The sequence below is a fragment of the Acipenser ruthenus genome, chromosome 3 (assembly GCF_902713425.1).
Source record: "Acipenser ruthenus chromosome 3, fAciRut3.2 maternal haplotype, whole genome shotgun sequence".
NCBI lineage: Eukaryota > Metazoa > Chordata > Actinopteri > Acipenseriformes > Acipenseridae > Acipenser > Acipenser ruthenus.
In genome coordinates this window covers 81,413,089-81,429,995 of record NC_081191.1, presented here as the reverse complement: position 1 = coordinate 81,429,995, position 16,907 = coordinate 81,413,089, and the positions used below count along the sequence as shown (strand labels likewise).

The 16,907-nt window shown below is 37.5% G+C and overlaps 1 protein-coding gene across 1 annotated transcript in view; it reads right to left on the bottom strand.

Moving 5' to 3' along the window:
- Positions 1-16,377, bottom strand: part of cpa6 (carboxypeptidase A6) — a 39,335-nt gene extending 22,958 nt beyond the window's left edge. Inside the window, exons 1-2 of the mRNA XM_034921144.2 lie at positions 15,990-16,377; positions 1,261-1,336 (exon numbers count right to left, since the gene is read on the bottom strand). Of these exons, the coding sequence (XP_034777035.1) occupies positions 1,261-1,336; positions 15,990-16,105 (192 nt within the window). The 5' untranslated portion in view covers positions 16,106-16,377. The remainder of the gene's footprint in view (positions 1-1,260; positions 1,337-15,989) is intronic.
- Positions 16,378-16,907: the final 530 nt, after the last annotated feature.

The window sequence follows — 16,907 nt, the reverse complement described above, 5'->3', positions numbered from 1 at the left end:
ATTACTTTACTGCCTTGAGTTTGATCACAAACCTTCATTTTTAGGCTTGCACGCAATGCAAGTGTTATTGTTGTGGGTTGTAATGAGCTGTCTCTGGAAGCTGAGTTCAGTTACATTCAAGTTTTTCGTCAACTGTTGCTGGCGGTATTTATTTTCTAAAATTTCAGGAGAACCTACAGGATTTACAGGCCTTCCATCCTAAAATACTAAATAAACCATTAATATTCAAAGGGGCACATTGACATGTTCAAAACCTAATGATAAACAACACAATGAAACATGTGCATTATTCTGGAAACAATTAATTACAAAATTATGGATTTTTTTTTTTTTTTTTTAATTTAGTCATTGCCAATTATTTTTATTTTTTTCTCCCAATTTAGAATGGCCAATTATTTTTATTATGCTCAGCTCACCGCTACCACCCCTGCGCTGACTCGGGAGGGTGAAGACGAACACACACTGTCCTCCGAAGCGTGTGCTGTCAGCCGACCGCTTTTTTTCCACACTGCGGACTGACCATGCAGCCACCCAAGAGCTACAGCGTCGGAGGACAACGCAGCTCTCGGGCAGCTTACAGGGAAGCCCGCAGGCGCCCAGCCAGACTACACGGGTCGCTGGTGCGCGGTGAGCCGAGGACACCCTGGCCGACCTAACCCTCCCTCCCCCCGGGTGACGCTTGGCCAATTGTGCGCCGCCCCCTGGGGGCTCCCGTCCACGATCGGCTGTGGAATAGCCTGGACTCAAACTCACGATGTCTAGACTATAGAACGCATCCTGCACTCCACGTGGAGCGCCTTTACTGGATGCGCCACTCGGGAACCCCTAAAATTATGGATTTTTGAATGCTTTTGTTTAAAATGCCTTCGAGATAACAAACCTTTTGTGTATTTCTGTTCTCATAAAATATCTTTACTTCAGATTCTGTCTGAACCTATGTGAGAAAGACGTTTTTTTTAAAGTGCTGTATGAATGCTGGAATAGACGCATACAGTCTGAAATAATGCTACTAGACCTCTACAAATCTTACAAGCATGCAAAAGCCATGTTTATCCTAATTCTGTAACATTTCAAAGTCTTATCTTAGAACTGTACAAATGCAATGTGTTTAAAGGAAGGGGCTAAGACAATAATAGCACAGTAAAACCCACATCTTGGAGCTTCACTTATCAAAACACACCATCATTATCTATAGTGTCTGCTGTAAAGTATGTGTTATTTCAGATGTCATCGGATTTAAAAAAAAAAAAGAAGACTTACTTCCAGCTGTTTATAGAGGCTCTTCAGGATTTCCACCTCCCCATCATTGTGTGGAATTACCCTAATAACTTGATCTCTGTTGAAAGAGGAATATACAATTATAATCCTGAATAAGCAGTGACTTTACAGTGTACTGTAGTTTACTTCATTGTTCATTGTGACGGCATATCATGGACGAAAAAAAGCAAATTCTTTTTCTCTGATTATTCCACAGGTTAAAGGTTTAGACCCTTTATGAATATAGAACACGCAATGATTTACAAATTCACTCTGTGTTTCCAAATTTGAAATTCTATTTTAGCGCTTCAAACAAACATTGTGAATAGAATACAGTTGATGAGAAGCAGCATTTTCTGCAAAAGTGATGCCTGTTTATACAGTATATAGTCAGAGGAATTAATCATAAGGCCCTAGTCCTTTAACTCATGAGTTAATTAAAGAATGGATATTCAAATTTTGAGATTCATTGTTTTATATGTATTGATAAGCCTACATTGTTTGCTTGTTAGGTGACTTTCAAGCTGTCTTGTTTTTTTAGTTTTTTTTAAATTTAGTAATCACCAATTATTGTATTATTTTCTCTCAATTTGGCATATCCAATTATTTTTTAGGCTCAGCTCACCGTTACCACCCCCGCGCTGACTCGAGAGCGGCGAAGACGAGCACACGCTGTCCTCCGAAGTGTGTACCGTCGGCCGACCGTTTTTTTTTTCACACTGCAGACTCACTGTGCAGCCTCCTCAGAGCTACAGCGTCGGAGGACAACGCAGCTTTGGGCAGCTTACAGGCAAGCCTGCAGCTGCCCGGCCAGACTACAGGGGTCGCTGGTGCGTGGTGAGCCGACGACACCCTGGCCGACCTAAGCCCTCTCCCCCACCAGGTGGCGCTCAGCCAACTGTGCGCCGCCCCCTGGGAGTTCCCATCTACGGTCGGCAATAGAATAGCCTGGATTTGAACCTGCGACCTCCAGGCTATAGGGTGCAATCTGCACTCCACTCGGAGTGCATTTACCAGATGCGCCACTCGGGAGCCCCAAGCTGTCTTGTTTTTTAATACTGTAAATACGTCAGATAAGTGCTGCTACCATTACGTTTGGATTTTGAGTTTGTATACTTTTTATAGTATATGGTTGTACAGCTGTTGGAACATGCTGTTTTATACTTTATACATAATAAAGTGATACCAACACATTTGTGGCAACTAATCTATTTGCAAAATGTTAATAACATGTTTCCAAAAAGTGTGTATACTGTATGTTATGCAAAGATACATCAGAAATTGTTATAATACTGTGGAATAAATCTTACTGTTAAAGCAAAGATCAAACATATACTATGCAGATTACAGTGGGAAAGCTGTTTTCAATTTCAGTATGAACATTTTTTGTTTGTGACCAACTATTGCATGATAATATCTTGCTTGTGAATAGATGCCATCTGTGCTCACTGAACCAGATTAGATGAGATTTATATCAATAGCTGAGAATATTACTGCTTTGTCAAAGTGGTGTTGACTCAAGACTGTTACCAAGGGTATCTAGAACTGTAAAAAGGAGTCAGAGGTCAATACTAGAGTGAGCTCTTTACAGTAACACGATACATTCACAGCCAACTTGAAGAATTAACACTTAGCTACAGATTGATATAGAGAGGCTGTGTGGTCCAGTGGTTAAAGAAAAGGGCTTGTAACCAGGAGGTCCCCGGTTCAAATCCCACCTCATCCACTGACTCATTGTGTGACCCTGAGCAAGTCACTTAACCTCCTTGTGCTCCGTCTTTCGGGTGAGATGTAATTGTAAGTGACTCTGCAGCTGATGCATAGTTCACTCACCCTAGTCTCTGTAAGTCACCTTGGATAAAGGCGTTTGCTAAATAAACAAATAATAATAATAATACAGTGAATGAGTGCATTGTGTACTAGAACACCTTCTCTGAACCCCTTTATGAAACAACAGGTACAGAAATACCCATTTAATTCTGTCAGACATTAGACCATTTCTTAACACCTTTTCATGGTAGCATACATACAAAATGTGTTTCTGTGATAATGATTCCTGGAGGTTCTGGATTGGCAGCACTGGAGCCTGGAGTCCCCTTGATTTCCCAACATAGGAATAACACCAGCCCAGAATGCATGACAGGACCACCCTCTGAGGGGATTGGCTGTAGACGTGGTAAGTGCTGAACAGTATGTGGTTGTGATGCACAAGCACGTTCTTGTGACTTCAATCAAATTCAAACCTAGGCCAACCATGCACATACTGTAATCATTGTAAAAAGACCAGGGTTTTTTCCCATTATTTTATCCTTAGTCCTCTAAAAAGAAGTTTGATAAATTAGTGATTTTGCCTTATGGCTAAACTACTTCTGGGAATAATCAGTGTCACAATGGGGTGAGTTGGATCTCAATTACACTTGTCAGAGCTGTCTGCTTTCGACAAATGAAATCCGGAGTTTTGACATGTTCTTTATTGTACCGTATAATTACGCCACGTTCATAACCACGTAACACAACACCTGAAATTCTCTCAGTTTACTTTGAACAAATATCTCTTTGTAATATAATTATCCTTCTGAGTTTTTTTCTGAAGCACTTTTAACATTAAAGATGAGTTAGGGTGCCAGACTCCACTTGGTGTTATATAGCCCCAAACAGGTGTGGCTAATAAGCTAATCAGATTTATTATTCTTCAATTGCTGCAATGATCAGGCATTACATGATCATTACATGATCAGGTTGTTTGTATAGGGTACTGTATAAGGAGAACCCTGCTCTCACAAGAAATGCATACAGTACACTTATGCACAAAGGTGTCAGGGAGATAAGGAGCCGTAAGACAAGTGGAGGATTCCCTGACCTGAGAGTCAAGGGAGAAACTTGAAGTGTGTATAGATCTGGTATGTCTATCTGAGTTACTTGAAAATAATGCAACTTTATTCCTGGTAAAAAAATATTCCTGGTAAAATATAGTTGTGAAAATATATACAATCTAAAAGTTATAAGTCATGATTACTATGAAGTCATGATTACTATGATTGAATTCTTGATGCTTGATAACCAAGAATGAACTTAAACTTGACAGACAAATAAAACACCGGTAGATAATATAGTCATAGTTATCAGCTCTTAAGATAGGGCTAAGGTAGTAAAAATGTCAGTGCCTTGGGTGAAAGGCAAATTAGCTTCCAAGCAACTGTCTCTATTAGAGCATCCCACATGGGCTATGTCCAAATTATTTTATCTTATGGTGCATGATCCTGTATATACAAATTGGGTTTTGTTGGATTAACTGATCCTTACATGTTGACAAAGAATACATATACTTTTAAACTAATCTAGGTGTTCATCATCTTTTGGTTCAATAGCCTTTTTCTTCTCTTGTAATGTTCTTGTGTCATCAGAATGACAGTTAATAGATCTTAATCCTTTTCTATAACTGTTTTGTTTCATTATACATAGCTAAAATATTAATGTTTTGTGACCAACGGGAGACTTTGGAGAATGAGATCTTATCTCACTGTATGTTCATTCTACATAACTTTTAATTCAATTAATTGCAATTACTATATAATATAATATAGTGCTGCTTATTTTGACATGTGTGCAGAGTTACACATTATAGCATGGCAGACTCCCCACAAGACAAAAACACACATAGTAGGCTGTTAAACAGGTAGTAAATTAATTATTCCAAAAATGTAGACGGCATGAAATATCCCTTTAAAGAGTTCATTTTCTAAACAACAGGCAAAGCACAATGCATTTGGGATGTTTCCATAGCACTATGTAACACAATTTTTGTTCCTGGGTAGTAAGTGTTATTTCCTAATTGCTTATGCCTCAAAAGTATAGAAAATGGCTATTATTCCCCACAAACTTTGCTTTTGTGACCAGGACAGTGATATTTTGAAATTTACCTATTTCCAATGAGAAAAAGGGTGAATTTGTGTCTTTTCGTTCACATAAAGTCAGAAAAAAACAACATATGAATCCAAATTAACATGTATTTATACTAAAGTAATACAAAAATGACTACAAAAGATTTAGAAGTGAGTAGTTTTTCGAGATTTACGATTATACTGCAAAATCACTTTCACGAATCAGCCCCCAAATGTAGTCTCCCATCATGTTCTTGTTATACTGTCCTTCATTGACAGCTCATCCAGGAGCCTCAAAGCCGTGCTGCTCCATAATGGTAATAAGTACCCGTCTCTTCCCCTGGCTCACTCGGTGCACCTCAAAGAGGATTACAACAGCATCAAGACCTTGCTGGACGCCTTGAAGTATGATGAGTACGGCTGGGACCCCCGGAAGGTGCTGATGCCACCACTGCACATCAAATTGGGCCTTATGAAACAATTTGTCAGAGCTCTAGATAAGGAGTCGGCAGCCTTCAAGTACCTTCAAGACTTCTTCCCTAAGCTGTCTGAGGCAAAGGTCAAAGCCGGTGTCTTCGTCGGACCACAGATAAAGAAGATCCTGGAGTGCAATGAATTTCCCAAGAAGCTCACTAGTAAGGAGAAAGCGGCTTGGAACAGCTTTCTCACAGTGGTTCGGGGCTTCCTGGGCAATCACAAGGCCGAAAACTATGTGGAGCTGGTTGAGACTCTGGTGAAGAACTACGGCACAATGGGCTGTAGGATGTCCCTCAAAGTCCATATCCTTGATGCTCATCTTGATAAATTCAAGGAGAACATGGGAGCGTACTCGGAGGAGCAAGGCGAGCGCTTCCACCAGGTTATACTGGACTTTGAACGCCGCTACCAAGGACAGTATAACAAGAACATGATGGGAGACTACATTTGGGGGCTGATTCGTGAAAGTGATTTACAGTATAATCGTAAATCTCGAAAAACTACTCATTTCTAAATCTTTTGTAGTCATTGTGGGCAGCAGTGTGGAGTAGTGGTTAGGGCTTTGGACTCTTGACCGGAGGGTTGTGGGTTCAATCCCCAGTGGGGGACACTGCTGTTGTACCCTTGAGCAAGGTACTTTACCTAGATTGCTCCAGTAAAAACCCAACTGTATAAATGGGTAATTGTATGTAAAAATAATGTGATATCTTGTAACAATTGTAAGTCGCCCTGGATAAGGGCGTCTGCTAAGAAATAATTAATAATAATAATAATAATAATTTTTGTATTACTTTAGTAATATGTTGTTTTTTTCTGACTATGTGAACGAAAAGACACAAATTCGCCCTTTTTCTCATTGGAAATAGGTACATTTCAAAATATCACTGTCCTGGTCACAGAAGCAAAGTTTGTGGAGAATAATAGCCATTTTCTATACTTTTGAGTCATAAGCAATTAGGAAATAACACTTACTACCCAGGAACCAAAAAAAAATAAAAAATTGTTACACAGTGTAGTCAATGGTCAGCACTAAAATGTTAATCTAACTTCAATTCTTTCTGCCTTTTGCCTGACTCTTAAGCAAAAAGACTTAAGTGGAATTTGAAGACAACATCAACAAAACTAAAATAAATAAATTAAAAAAAAAAGTGAAGAACATCCTTATCTATATTCAAAGTATGTTCTGATGGCAGCCATTCCGGCTACACAGCATATTATGGCTATAACCTTTAGTTTTAAATAATGGCGCAGGTGACCTTGAGGTATGGACAGAAACTGCTTTTCTATTTAATGTCAGAGTTGACTCAGCTTGAGGAAGATCCTCATTAGGATGCATATGAAGTTCTCTTTGAAATCCTTGCTGACAGGAGAACACACTAAGAAGAATTTGCACTTATTAATATAGCAGTGCTTAACAGACCTTTCCCATATGGCTACTTTCATTATGTATACAGACTGGCAAATATCTCCTTGGTGTAATTTTGATCAACCTAGTGTTTAACTATGTAACAGAAAAAGGAAACATATTGTATTCCTTCATATTTTTTTGTACTAGAATGCTGTTGCTTGATTTAGTTTCTTTTTTTGAGATTTGAAAAATTAGTGAAGCAAGAAAATCTGGCAATACACTTGCACAGGTAACAATTGATCTAGTAACAACAAAATCTCTGTCACTGGTATAATATAAAAGAGAGTACTGTTGGTTTATTTGGGCACAGCCAGTGGCACTAGGTTGCAATGTCCACTAGATAAATTGTAACTTTAACTATAGTATTCAAATTGTTTGACTCTGTCAGTGGTTTAAAAACAAATATGTTAATCTGTCTCTTCCAACCAAAAGCCAATACATACACATGACGCATTTTATATGCTCTTTGAAACCACATCTGCAGTTAAATTTGGATAGCAAACACTAAAAATGAGGTTTATGGTTCCCAAGAGATTACCAGCAACTGGGAATTGGCGTCTGTATTGCTTAAAGAAAGAACACAGGACTCTGCCATGAATTTGCTTGGTTACCAAATAAATTAAGGAAATCTGAGAAACCTATAATTGAAATAACCTTTTTAAAGCCATAGCCATGATGTGGCTTAATTTCCGGCCCAAGGTGGTCTTTTCCCCTCCCACATGTGCCTTTGGTTCTCTGTTATCCCCCATGTGAAATTAGCAATATTTATGTGCTTCTTTTAATACGACTATCTATTGTTCATTTCTCCATAAGGAAGGGGGTTCCTGCCATGGAAAAGGTTCCCACAGGCCTCAACAAGTTGTAAGAAAACACCACATTTCTACAACCTTTTTCTTTCTAGCATGATAATTGTTTATAATTCCATTTTGTTACTGCCTGTGTGATACAGAACATTTTCAAAAGTTACAAAGTGTTACTTTAAAGCTGTGTTACCCACTAAACTGGAGGCTTGTGTCAAGGTCAATGCTGTTTAACCACACCATGCTGTGTGCACTTCACATCTGTGTGGCAGGCTAAACTGAGGGGACACGTGGGAGTCAAATATCAAAACTACTTGTAATGTTCTTCCCAATTTACAACAGCTCAGGAGAACTGACGGTCCATGGCCGTTCCTGTAATCCCTCCACCAATTCAATAGTCTCATTACATCTAGGAGCTCAATAGTGGATGTCAGTGAGCTTCTATTGAGGACAAAGGCCAGTCCTGCAGATGTCCAAATCACTAACCTATATACCCAGGACTGCATGACCCTGCACAACACACAACGTTGTGACTTTACCAGGTGAACCACTTGGGGATCCACTTTAGTGTTCATTTTTAACACGTGCATAGAATACTGCAATATACCACTCACTTTTTGGACCAAAGCTTTTGATTGGGGTTGTCCTCTTCCATATTAGAATTTACACCTTACATATTCTTTCTATGTTATTATTGCAATATACAGTATAGTACCACTAATGTTCAATCTACAAATGTCACTATAATCTATATTAGTATTATGACTCACCTCCCTTGCTTGGTAACAGCAAACTAGAATGACTTCTACAGGACTCCTATAAGTGAGCAGAGAATGCTCATTACTACTTAGTGCAGTACTGAAGAATGTGCCGCTGTATTTGTAATATTGATAATGCATTGTGTGATGGCATGACCCTGTCATGCCCTTTCCCTTTCACCATAATTGCTTATGGAATGTAAAATAGGAATCTGTATCATCGGGGGGGGGGGGGGGGGGGGACAGGAAAAGAATGGCTATAGTTGTGTATCACAGCACTCTGAGATTGATATTGGCTGGGTCAGTCCATTTCATCATTCTGATGGCAAGATTATATCAATATAGGAATTGGGTAGGAAAAGCTACTGTACTGTTTCCCTTTTTACAGCATTAATTTGGGCCAACAGAAGTACATCCCAAAATGTCTCCAGATTTGTTTTTTTTATCACATTAACAGACAAATAATTATCTGTGTTCAATTAGAAGGATATCAAAAGGAATGTCTGTTACATCAAGATGATGACAAACGAAAGATAACAAAAGAATAAAATCTGGCAAATGCACAAAAACCCGCCATAGTGAGTTTAAGCATACCAATCACCTACTACAAGAACCCTGCTACAGAGGGTCTATCAACCACTGTGAAAAACACATCATACAGACAACAGAGACCTACAAAAACAGTCAATAATACACTCAAAAGGTTAACTGGATTAGAAAAGAGATTTACATTTCCATCCTCTCACCCCCTTCCCACCCTACTAAATACCCTGGCATCCCTGAATAGATAAATATTTTAATGAGCAAGGCATCTCACAAGTAGAATGGTACCTCGAAATATTCTAGTTTTTCTAGGAAAGCAGATGGGGAGTTTGTTGCAAAACAAATCAAACAATATCACTCCTCCAGTTTTACTTGCAACAAAATGTCAACCTATATACTAAAATGGTAATGAGAAAATAGTACAGAGGGGAAACATATTTTTTGATTAAGACAGAAACAAAACTACATGGATTTTATTAATCAGTTTTAACCTAACTAAAGATATCTATTTAAAAAGCCTTTTAATGTGCAAAAATCAGGTCACTATTTAGCCAGAAGTACATCTTTGATTTAGTGTGCATGCTGAACTAACCATTAATTAAAAAATACAAATGATTATATTAAAATAACAACAATTTAAATAAAAAAAAGTGAATGTGTGCTGCATTGTTTTGTTAAAATAGCAAATTGTTGACTTGGTTGTTCAATAACGTACCTCTAAAAACACCATCCCTCACTGTAAACCGGCTATCGAAAGTGGAAGGCACTGATTGATTGTCAGCTACTCCATTGTTTTTTTGTAGTGCCACTGCATTGTCTTTGAAGATTTTGTATCCAGTTTGATTGGCTATTTAATGGGAGCACATTCGTGCTAAATGTGGTTCACTTGGCTCATTTACAAACAAACCAAAAAAAAAACAATGACTAAACTCTTTATCTGTTTTTGAAAGATAAACTACATTAACATGTTTTATGTGGAAGAATAAACTTTAAATACACTATTTAAAAGAACTGCAATTCTATGGTTAAACAAGACTATCAAAAATGGTCATTGAATTTTAAAATGAATAATTTTACTACAGAAATTCTTCCCACGTGACAAATAAATCTGTAAAAAATAAATTACATAATACAAGGTTTCTAATTATGTGTTTGATTAATTTCTTTAAATGAAAAATACCATTTCTGTACAAAAGATCCTCTGCAGCTCTTTTAATGATTAAATATTGGTTTACCTCTCACACTATAATTTTGTGCCAGAAGCTATTATGTGGCTGTCAAAAAAAGTAACGTGTACTAGCCTGCCTTGTAAAAATTGCCTCAGTGAGATATACATGTGCCAAGCCACTATAATTTAATCATGCAAACGGTATAGTAATTCCATTGTTGTACTGCAGCAACAATAAAAAATAATGATAAAAAAAAACCTAATGTGAACATTACTTTTCTTGAAAACATGATACATACTCATGAACCTCATTTAATGAACCTCATTTAAATTATTATTAGGTATACCGTCATTTTCACACCAAAAGGCAATTACAATAGCCATTAGCTGCCCATTCATGCTCTTCTCTGCCTAAGCGAAGGTGAGCTCAATCTGAACACTTTCATCTTTCAAGGTGGTGTGGCTATTGGGACAAACAAAATAGTGTTACCTTATAAGCGTTTAAATTGAGGTTCGGCAGCCAAGTCCTGACAGTTTATGAGAACAATTCAATGCTATGGGAAAAAGCAGCACAAGCGCAGCTGCAAAGCGCTATGAAAAGACATTTAAAAAAAGGCACCACAATATGAACAAATATACACTGGTAACCACTGCAGTACCATTACCATTAATACCAGCGTGCAACCATACTAGGACCACTATTCGCTATTTGTTTACAATGAACTGCTTCCTGCATTGTTTTTATTATTATTATGGTTTCTCAAACCAGTGGTATTTTTTAAGATATACTAAAAGGGGTATTCCATCCCTATCTGACAGTACCTACAATCTACAATGCACTGGAGAGACATATTTTCTTGGAAAATACAAAAAAAAGCGAAGGTCTCCCTCAGACTTATTGCCAAACACTTGTTTAAACCAATGTCTCTGTGACGACCATTTATAACCAGGATTTCTCCTTTTTTCTGCTAACCTACAGTATTTGCCCAACATGTTGTGTTCCTCGTTCTGAGCTATGCTAGTTGATGCTGTCAATACCCCTGTTTGGCACCTCATTGTAGTCACGGCCACACTCACCTCCCATTCACAGCACTGTGAAACCTGCTCTGAATTCCTCCAGCCGTTCACTTCCCTTTTCAATTCGTTTTTTTTTTCCGAATTTGCAGCCTTATTTGCTTTGCACCACTCACACCTTGTTTCAAAAACCCTATTGACAAAATCCATTCTAATGATTTTTTGTTGGTGCTAATTCCTCCGTATGTTCCTATAGCATTAATTAGCAGTAATAATCTAGGTAAAGTACCTTGCTCAAGGGTACAGCAGCAGTGTCCCCCACCTGGGATTAAACCCACGACCCTCCGGTCAAGAGTCCAGAGCCCTAACCACTACTCCACACTGCTGCCCTACATTGCCCTTGTGAAATAATAATCTATTAAACTTTAGACATTAATTTCTAGTTGAGACTGACTTAATTATTTTATTTTGTTATTACACTACAAAACCAGACGTTTAAGGGTCAATTGCAGCATACCACATTTGGTCCAACTAGTGGACACTGGTTATCACACGTGTCTAACTGGTGGATTAAACAGGTTTAGTCAATTAATTGGATTAAAGTTAATACACCTGTGTGACAGTGTGCCCACCCCTTGTGTGTATTTTTTTATATATGATTATTATTGTTGTTGTTATTATTATTATCATTATTATTATTATTATATAAATTGTATTTTTGTGCGGACAGACGAAAGCCGTTTGACATTATTATTTATTATTTGAGACCGGCAAAAAGCCGGTCTCGTAAAGTGTAGCTGGTGGGGATGGGGTTAAATCCCCATCCTGATAAAACCCGTGGGAATGTGGCTGGAGCCTTAATAAGGTAATTGTCTAAGGGGTAATTAAGGCTCCAGCCACAGTATAAAAGACCCACTCCGGGCTCAGAGTGTTAGAGGAGAGTGAGAGCGAGAGCGAGAGTGAGAGTGAGAGTGAGAGCGAGAGTGAGAGTGAGAGTGAGAGTGAGAGTGAGAGTGAGAGTGAGAGCTACCCGGAAGCAAACCATGGTACTTGTTTTTATAAAAGAAATATAGTTAGTGTTGTGTTTGTTTTGTTTGGCCAATGTGCCCTTTCTTTTGTGTTTTGTTACACTATTTTGTTTTTATAATTTAATAAATATTCTGCTGCGGCAGTTTCGCCCCGTTGTACATGTGTTATTTCCCTGGTCTGACATTGCCCCTGCAACCCTCACTGCCACAATCTGCCAATCACGATTGCATCGCACCACAAGTTAATCATCACAAGTGGATCATTTGCTAATTCTGACTAAACAAGATCCTGATTGCAGTGTACCAAATTAGATTCGTGATGATCCTGTTCATGTGGATTAACTTGGTACTGTGAAGGATAAGACTAATTTAGTACACTTGTTTGTCCAAAGCATTTACTGCTTACAATGTCCATTATCTCTCAGTTAAACTTTTCTGTGCCTGTGCAGCAATGTCGGCAACTTAAATGCAAGTATGATCTGCCAGTTTGAAATGTGAACAAAAAGACATGAAATTAGATTTATTTTTACTTAAATATGTTTGTGTGAATCACACTGATGTAATAAAAATGTGTCTTTGTTTTTGTACAGGTATCTCTTTACTTTATACTGTATATTTATCTGACACTGAATTCCACATATAGGATTATTAAAGAAGGGTTTATACAGCTATGGACAAACGTTTTGCATCACCTAGAATTTTAGGAATGAGATCATTAAAAACATAATTTAGATATTTTATTTAACATAATATAATCAAATAAATTACAAAATTATATCGCAAAAGTCTACTGGAAGCCATAATAGTAGTACAGTATTTCATGTTAGATTTTTTCATGTTAGATTTTTTGTTAAGTATACGAAAAACTACAAAGCTGTATGTAATTTAATATATTAACATAACATTATTCAGCAGGTTTCATTCGACTTTATGAAGCAAAATGTGTTCATTCTATAGGGTGATGCAAAACTTTTGGCCATAGCTGTAGGTTAATCCCCATTATCTGTCTAACTTGTTCCGATCTGTTAAACCAATTACCAGGATCATCTGCTTGGTACGCTGCAATCAGGGTTAAGTTGGTACAGATTTGCAGGATTTTCTAGTCTGCATTTTAGTTCACTTGATGTGGACTAAATCACTGATATACTGATTAAAAAAAAAACATTGAAGTGTTTCTTTTAATTGTTTAGTCTATACTTTAAACATAAGTGTTTCCAATGTTAGCATTACAGTGTACAGTATATAAATACTAAAACGTGTTTATAATCGGTTGTATAAGATTTGTGTTTGCTTTTTTACTTGGAATCAGTGGCGACGGAAGCTTTTCCGATTGGGGGTGGCCAAGCTTCCTTGGTGCTATTTTTAGTGTTCCCACCGAAACACAATTCATGAGTTAATATTGAAAATAAGCCCTACATAAATCGCGGTGAGATCTTCAAAAAATGCATCTCAATTGCGACCAAAGCATGACAAATGTTGTCCTAGTGCCTTAATTACTAACGTAGTTAAAAAAGCCATACAGACAGTGTTTCATTTTCTTATTTCATAACAATACTGATCTGAAATAGCAGAAACGTGAAATATCTAGCATTCTATATACGTGTATAAATAGAAATGTTTTTACAGTAAAACACTTTCAAGAAAGCAAGTCCAGCAAACTTTGCAGACTGGCCAGTGCATTTACAGTACTTCACAGTAAATAAAGTTGGAACACAAAAGCTAGCCCAGACATACCTGTATATTCACAGTTTACAGGCATTCAATTTCAGACAAAACTGCACTCGCTACATTTTTCAGATACTTCCAAGTATGGTCTATAGCTCTGACAAACATAACTTTTTTTGAAGCTGTTGCAGACTTTCTTTTTGTTTGAATTTATGCTGTACTGTCTGTACAGGAACACATGTGATCAAGTGAGCATTCCCTTGGGCTTTGCAGAAAACTGTTCTTCACTTAAGTTCAGGTACCTCCTACATAAAAGCGAACATGGTTTGTGAACTGTTTTTATCTACCTCTTAAAAAAATGTTAAAACATGTAAAAGAATAAAAACACTGGTAACTTTATATTTTTTAATTAGGAGTTGTGTGAACGTTCATGAAGGTCTTAAAATGTATTCACGAAAGTAAAAAAATAAAAAATGTTTTGGTAATTAAAAATATCTAGTAAACTACGTGTGTTAGTGCAAATGGTGCTGTTTGTTCAGTAACTTGTTCACACTGTGTTGTTACAGTTTATTCAAAGTAATCAGTCTGCATCCAGTTGTTTGATTTCTACAACTTGTCATTCAAACCGGAGACTAGCTGCTCTTCCTGTTGTGTTTACTGTATTGCTGCTGACATTCAGTGCGTTTACAGTGAGCATAAGAATTCCGAAAACTAATTCCGATATCAAAAGTCATGTAACCCCAGTTTTCGGAAAATGTATCGGAATATTCCGAAAGTCAGTTTTCGGAAAACAGCACCTAGAAATGTACGATTAAATTCCGAAACCTAACAAAATGTATATCATGTAAACACACTTTTCAGAAAACTTATTCCGATAGCGTACTGCACATGTGCAAACTTTGACTTTCATTCCTGCATGTGGTTTTTAAAAAACAGAGAAAATAATAATAATCTGTAGTCAGTCTGCATGCATCCATTTGTCTAGTTAGGGATAAAGTAATACATTTGTTAAAGTCTGTATGTATTTGTTAATAGCCCATACTGAAGCAGCAAATGTTTTCCATCTTTAAAATGACGTGATAATTTAATTTAAAATAATGTCTGCTAAAGAAACTGGTAATATAAAAACGCTTTGTCATGTAAACGTACTGATTGACAGACAACATTCAGAGGGTGTGACTAGGACAGAGATTTTCTTCCATGAAGCAGAAAAAGGTCAAATACATAACATAATAGTGTTTACGTATTTTTCAGGTTAAAGGAAATCTCCGATCCATTTTCTAATATACAGATATACCTCTTACATGCCTTAAAGAGACTCAGAGCTTTTGGGGGGGTGCAAGTGTTCCCCCTGCCCCCGCAGTTCCGACGCCTGTGCTTGTAATGAATAACTTACCTTGTAATACTGTTGTAGTACTGTGTGCATCAATTGGTGTTTGTTAGTTAGTGTTAGCTTTGCACTGTTCTAACCTGGAAGCTTTTTTTAACTACATTGTCTTAAATGTGGCTGGGGAAAGTCTTAAGAAACCTTTAATAATAATAATAATAATAATAATAATAATAATAATAATAATAATAATAATCCAGCAACTACTGGTGAGATGGTGACCAAACAAGAATTGAGAAATGAAACCCACCTTTACAGAGCCTTACTGGATAAAACTCCAGAGCTACGACTTTATACTTTCATAGTAAATTAAGGTAGTGTCACCCAGCATTACCATCTCTTGAACAAGCATGACCAACACAACCACTAGTTATGACCGGAATAAACTAGACTGGTTACTGCTGACTTTTCTGACAGAAAATAATAATAATAATAATAATAATAATAATAATAATAATAATATGTATTCTGACTGGTATCTAAAGAGATTACCACATTAATGAAAATATGCATCCAACATACAATGGTACATGCAAGATGGAAAATAAGTGGCGAGTGATCTCTCACCACGGAGTTAGACAGTAACCAAACATCACGACTTACCCAGCATAGCGATTATTGTAGAGGTAGGATCTGACAGGAGTTTGCAGACTGCTCAGAATTATCCCAGTGAGCATGAGCGCAGCAACTTGGGTCGCATTTCTGGCGGCGTTTCCCATACTGTAGCTACTGATCAATAACGAAAAGACAGCAGCACAAACTTGGGTTATAATTGATGTCACTCTTTTTAGTGAACTAATACTACAGTACCAACAATCAATCCAGGAACCCTCTTTAGCTGTGATTGAGTGCTGCTGCTGCCACGCTCCAGTGAGACTGATTAGGTATGAGCTAAAATGTGTCTGTAAATATCAGTGAAGTGTTTGGCAGCATCCCAAACTTATGACTTGAGAAGGGAGAATGTCTTGCTTTTAAAATGTGCAGGATCAGCCATGGGGTCACGTGACCCGGACGACGAAGTCGGTAACTGGAGATTGTTGCTGGAGCGCTCTGACTGTGGAAGGAGGGGCAGCGGCAGGGAGGTAATAACTACAGCCGGCGAGACCTGTGATGATAGAGTACTGCTAGTGCAAAGAAGATAACGACTGGAACAGAATCGAATATACATTTTACGCATATTTTATTATTATTTTTATTCTGAATCCCTTTTTATGCTTTTTGCAAACATTCGGAGTTTTTGGGTTGGGGGGGTTGGGGGGGTGGGGGGGGGGGGGGGTTGCTCAAATACTATAAATGTTTTTTTTTTAAATTATTTGTTCTTAGATAAGTCTGTTTAAGGTGCTTTCGTCTGAGTTCAGGAACTGTTCTGCAGTTAATAGTTGCATTGGCAAACACCTTCTGATCAAAGCACCTTAACAGTCAGAGTTATAAAAATATTTACTCTATAATCTTAACTATGACTCAGTACTATTAAATACTAATACTAAAATAGGTTTAAAACGTCTCATTTCAAACACGTGT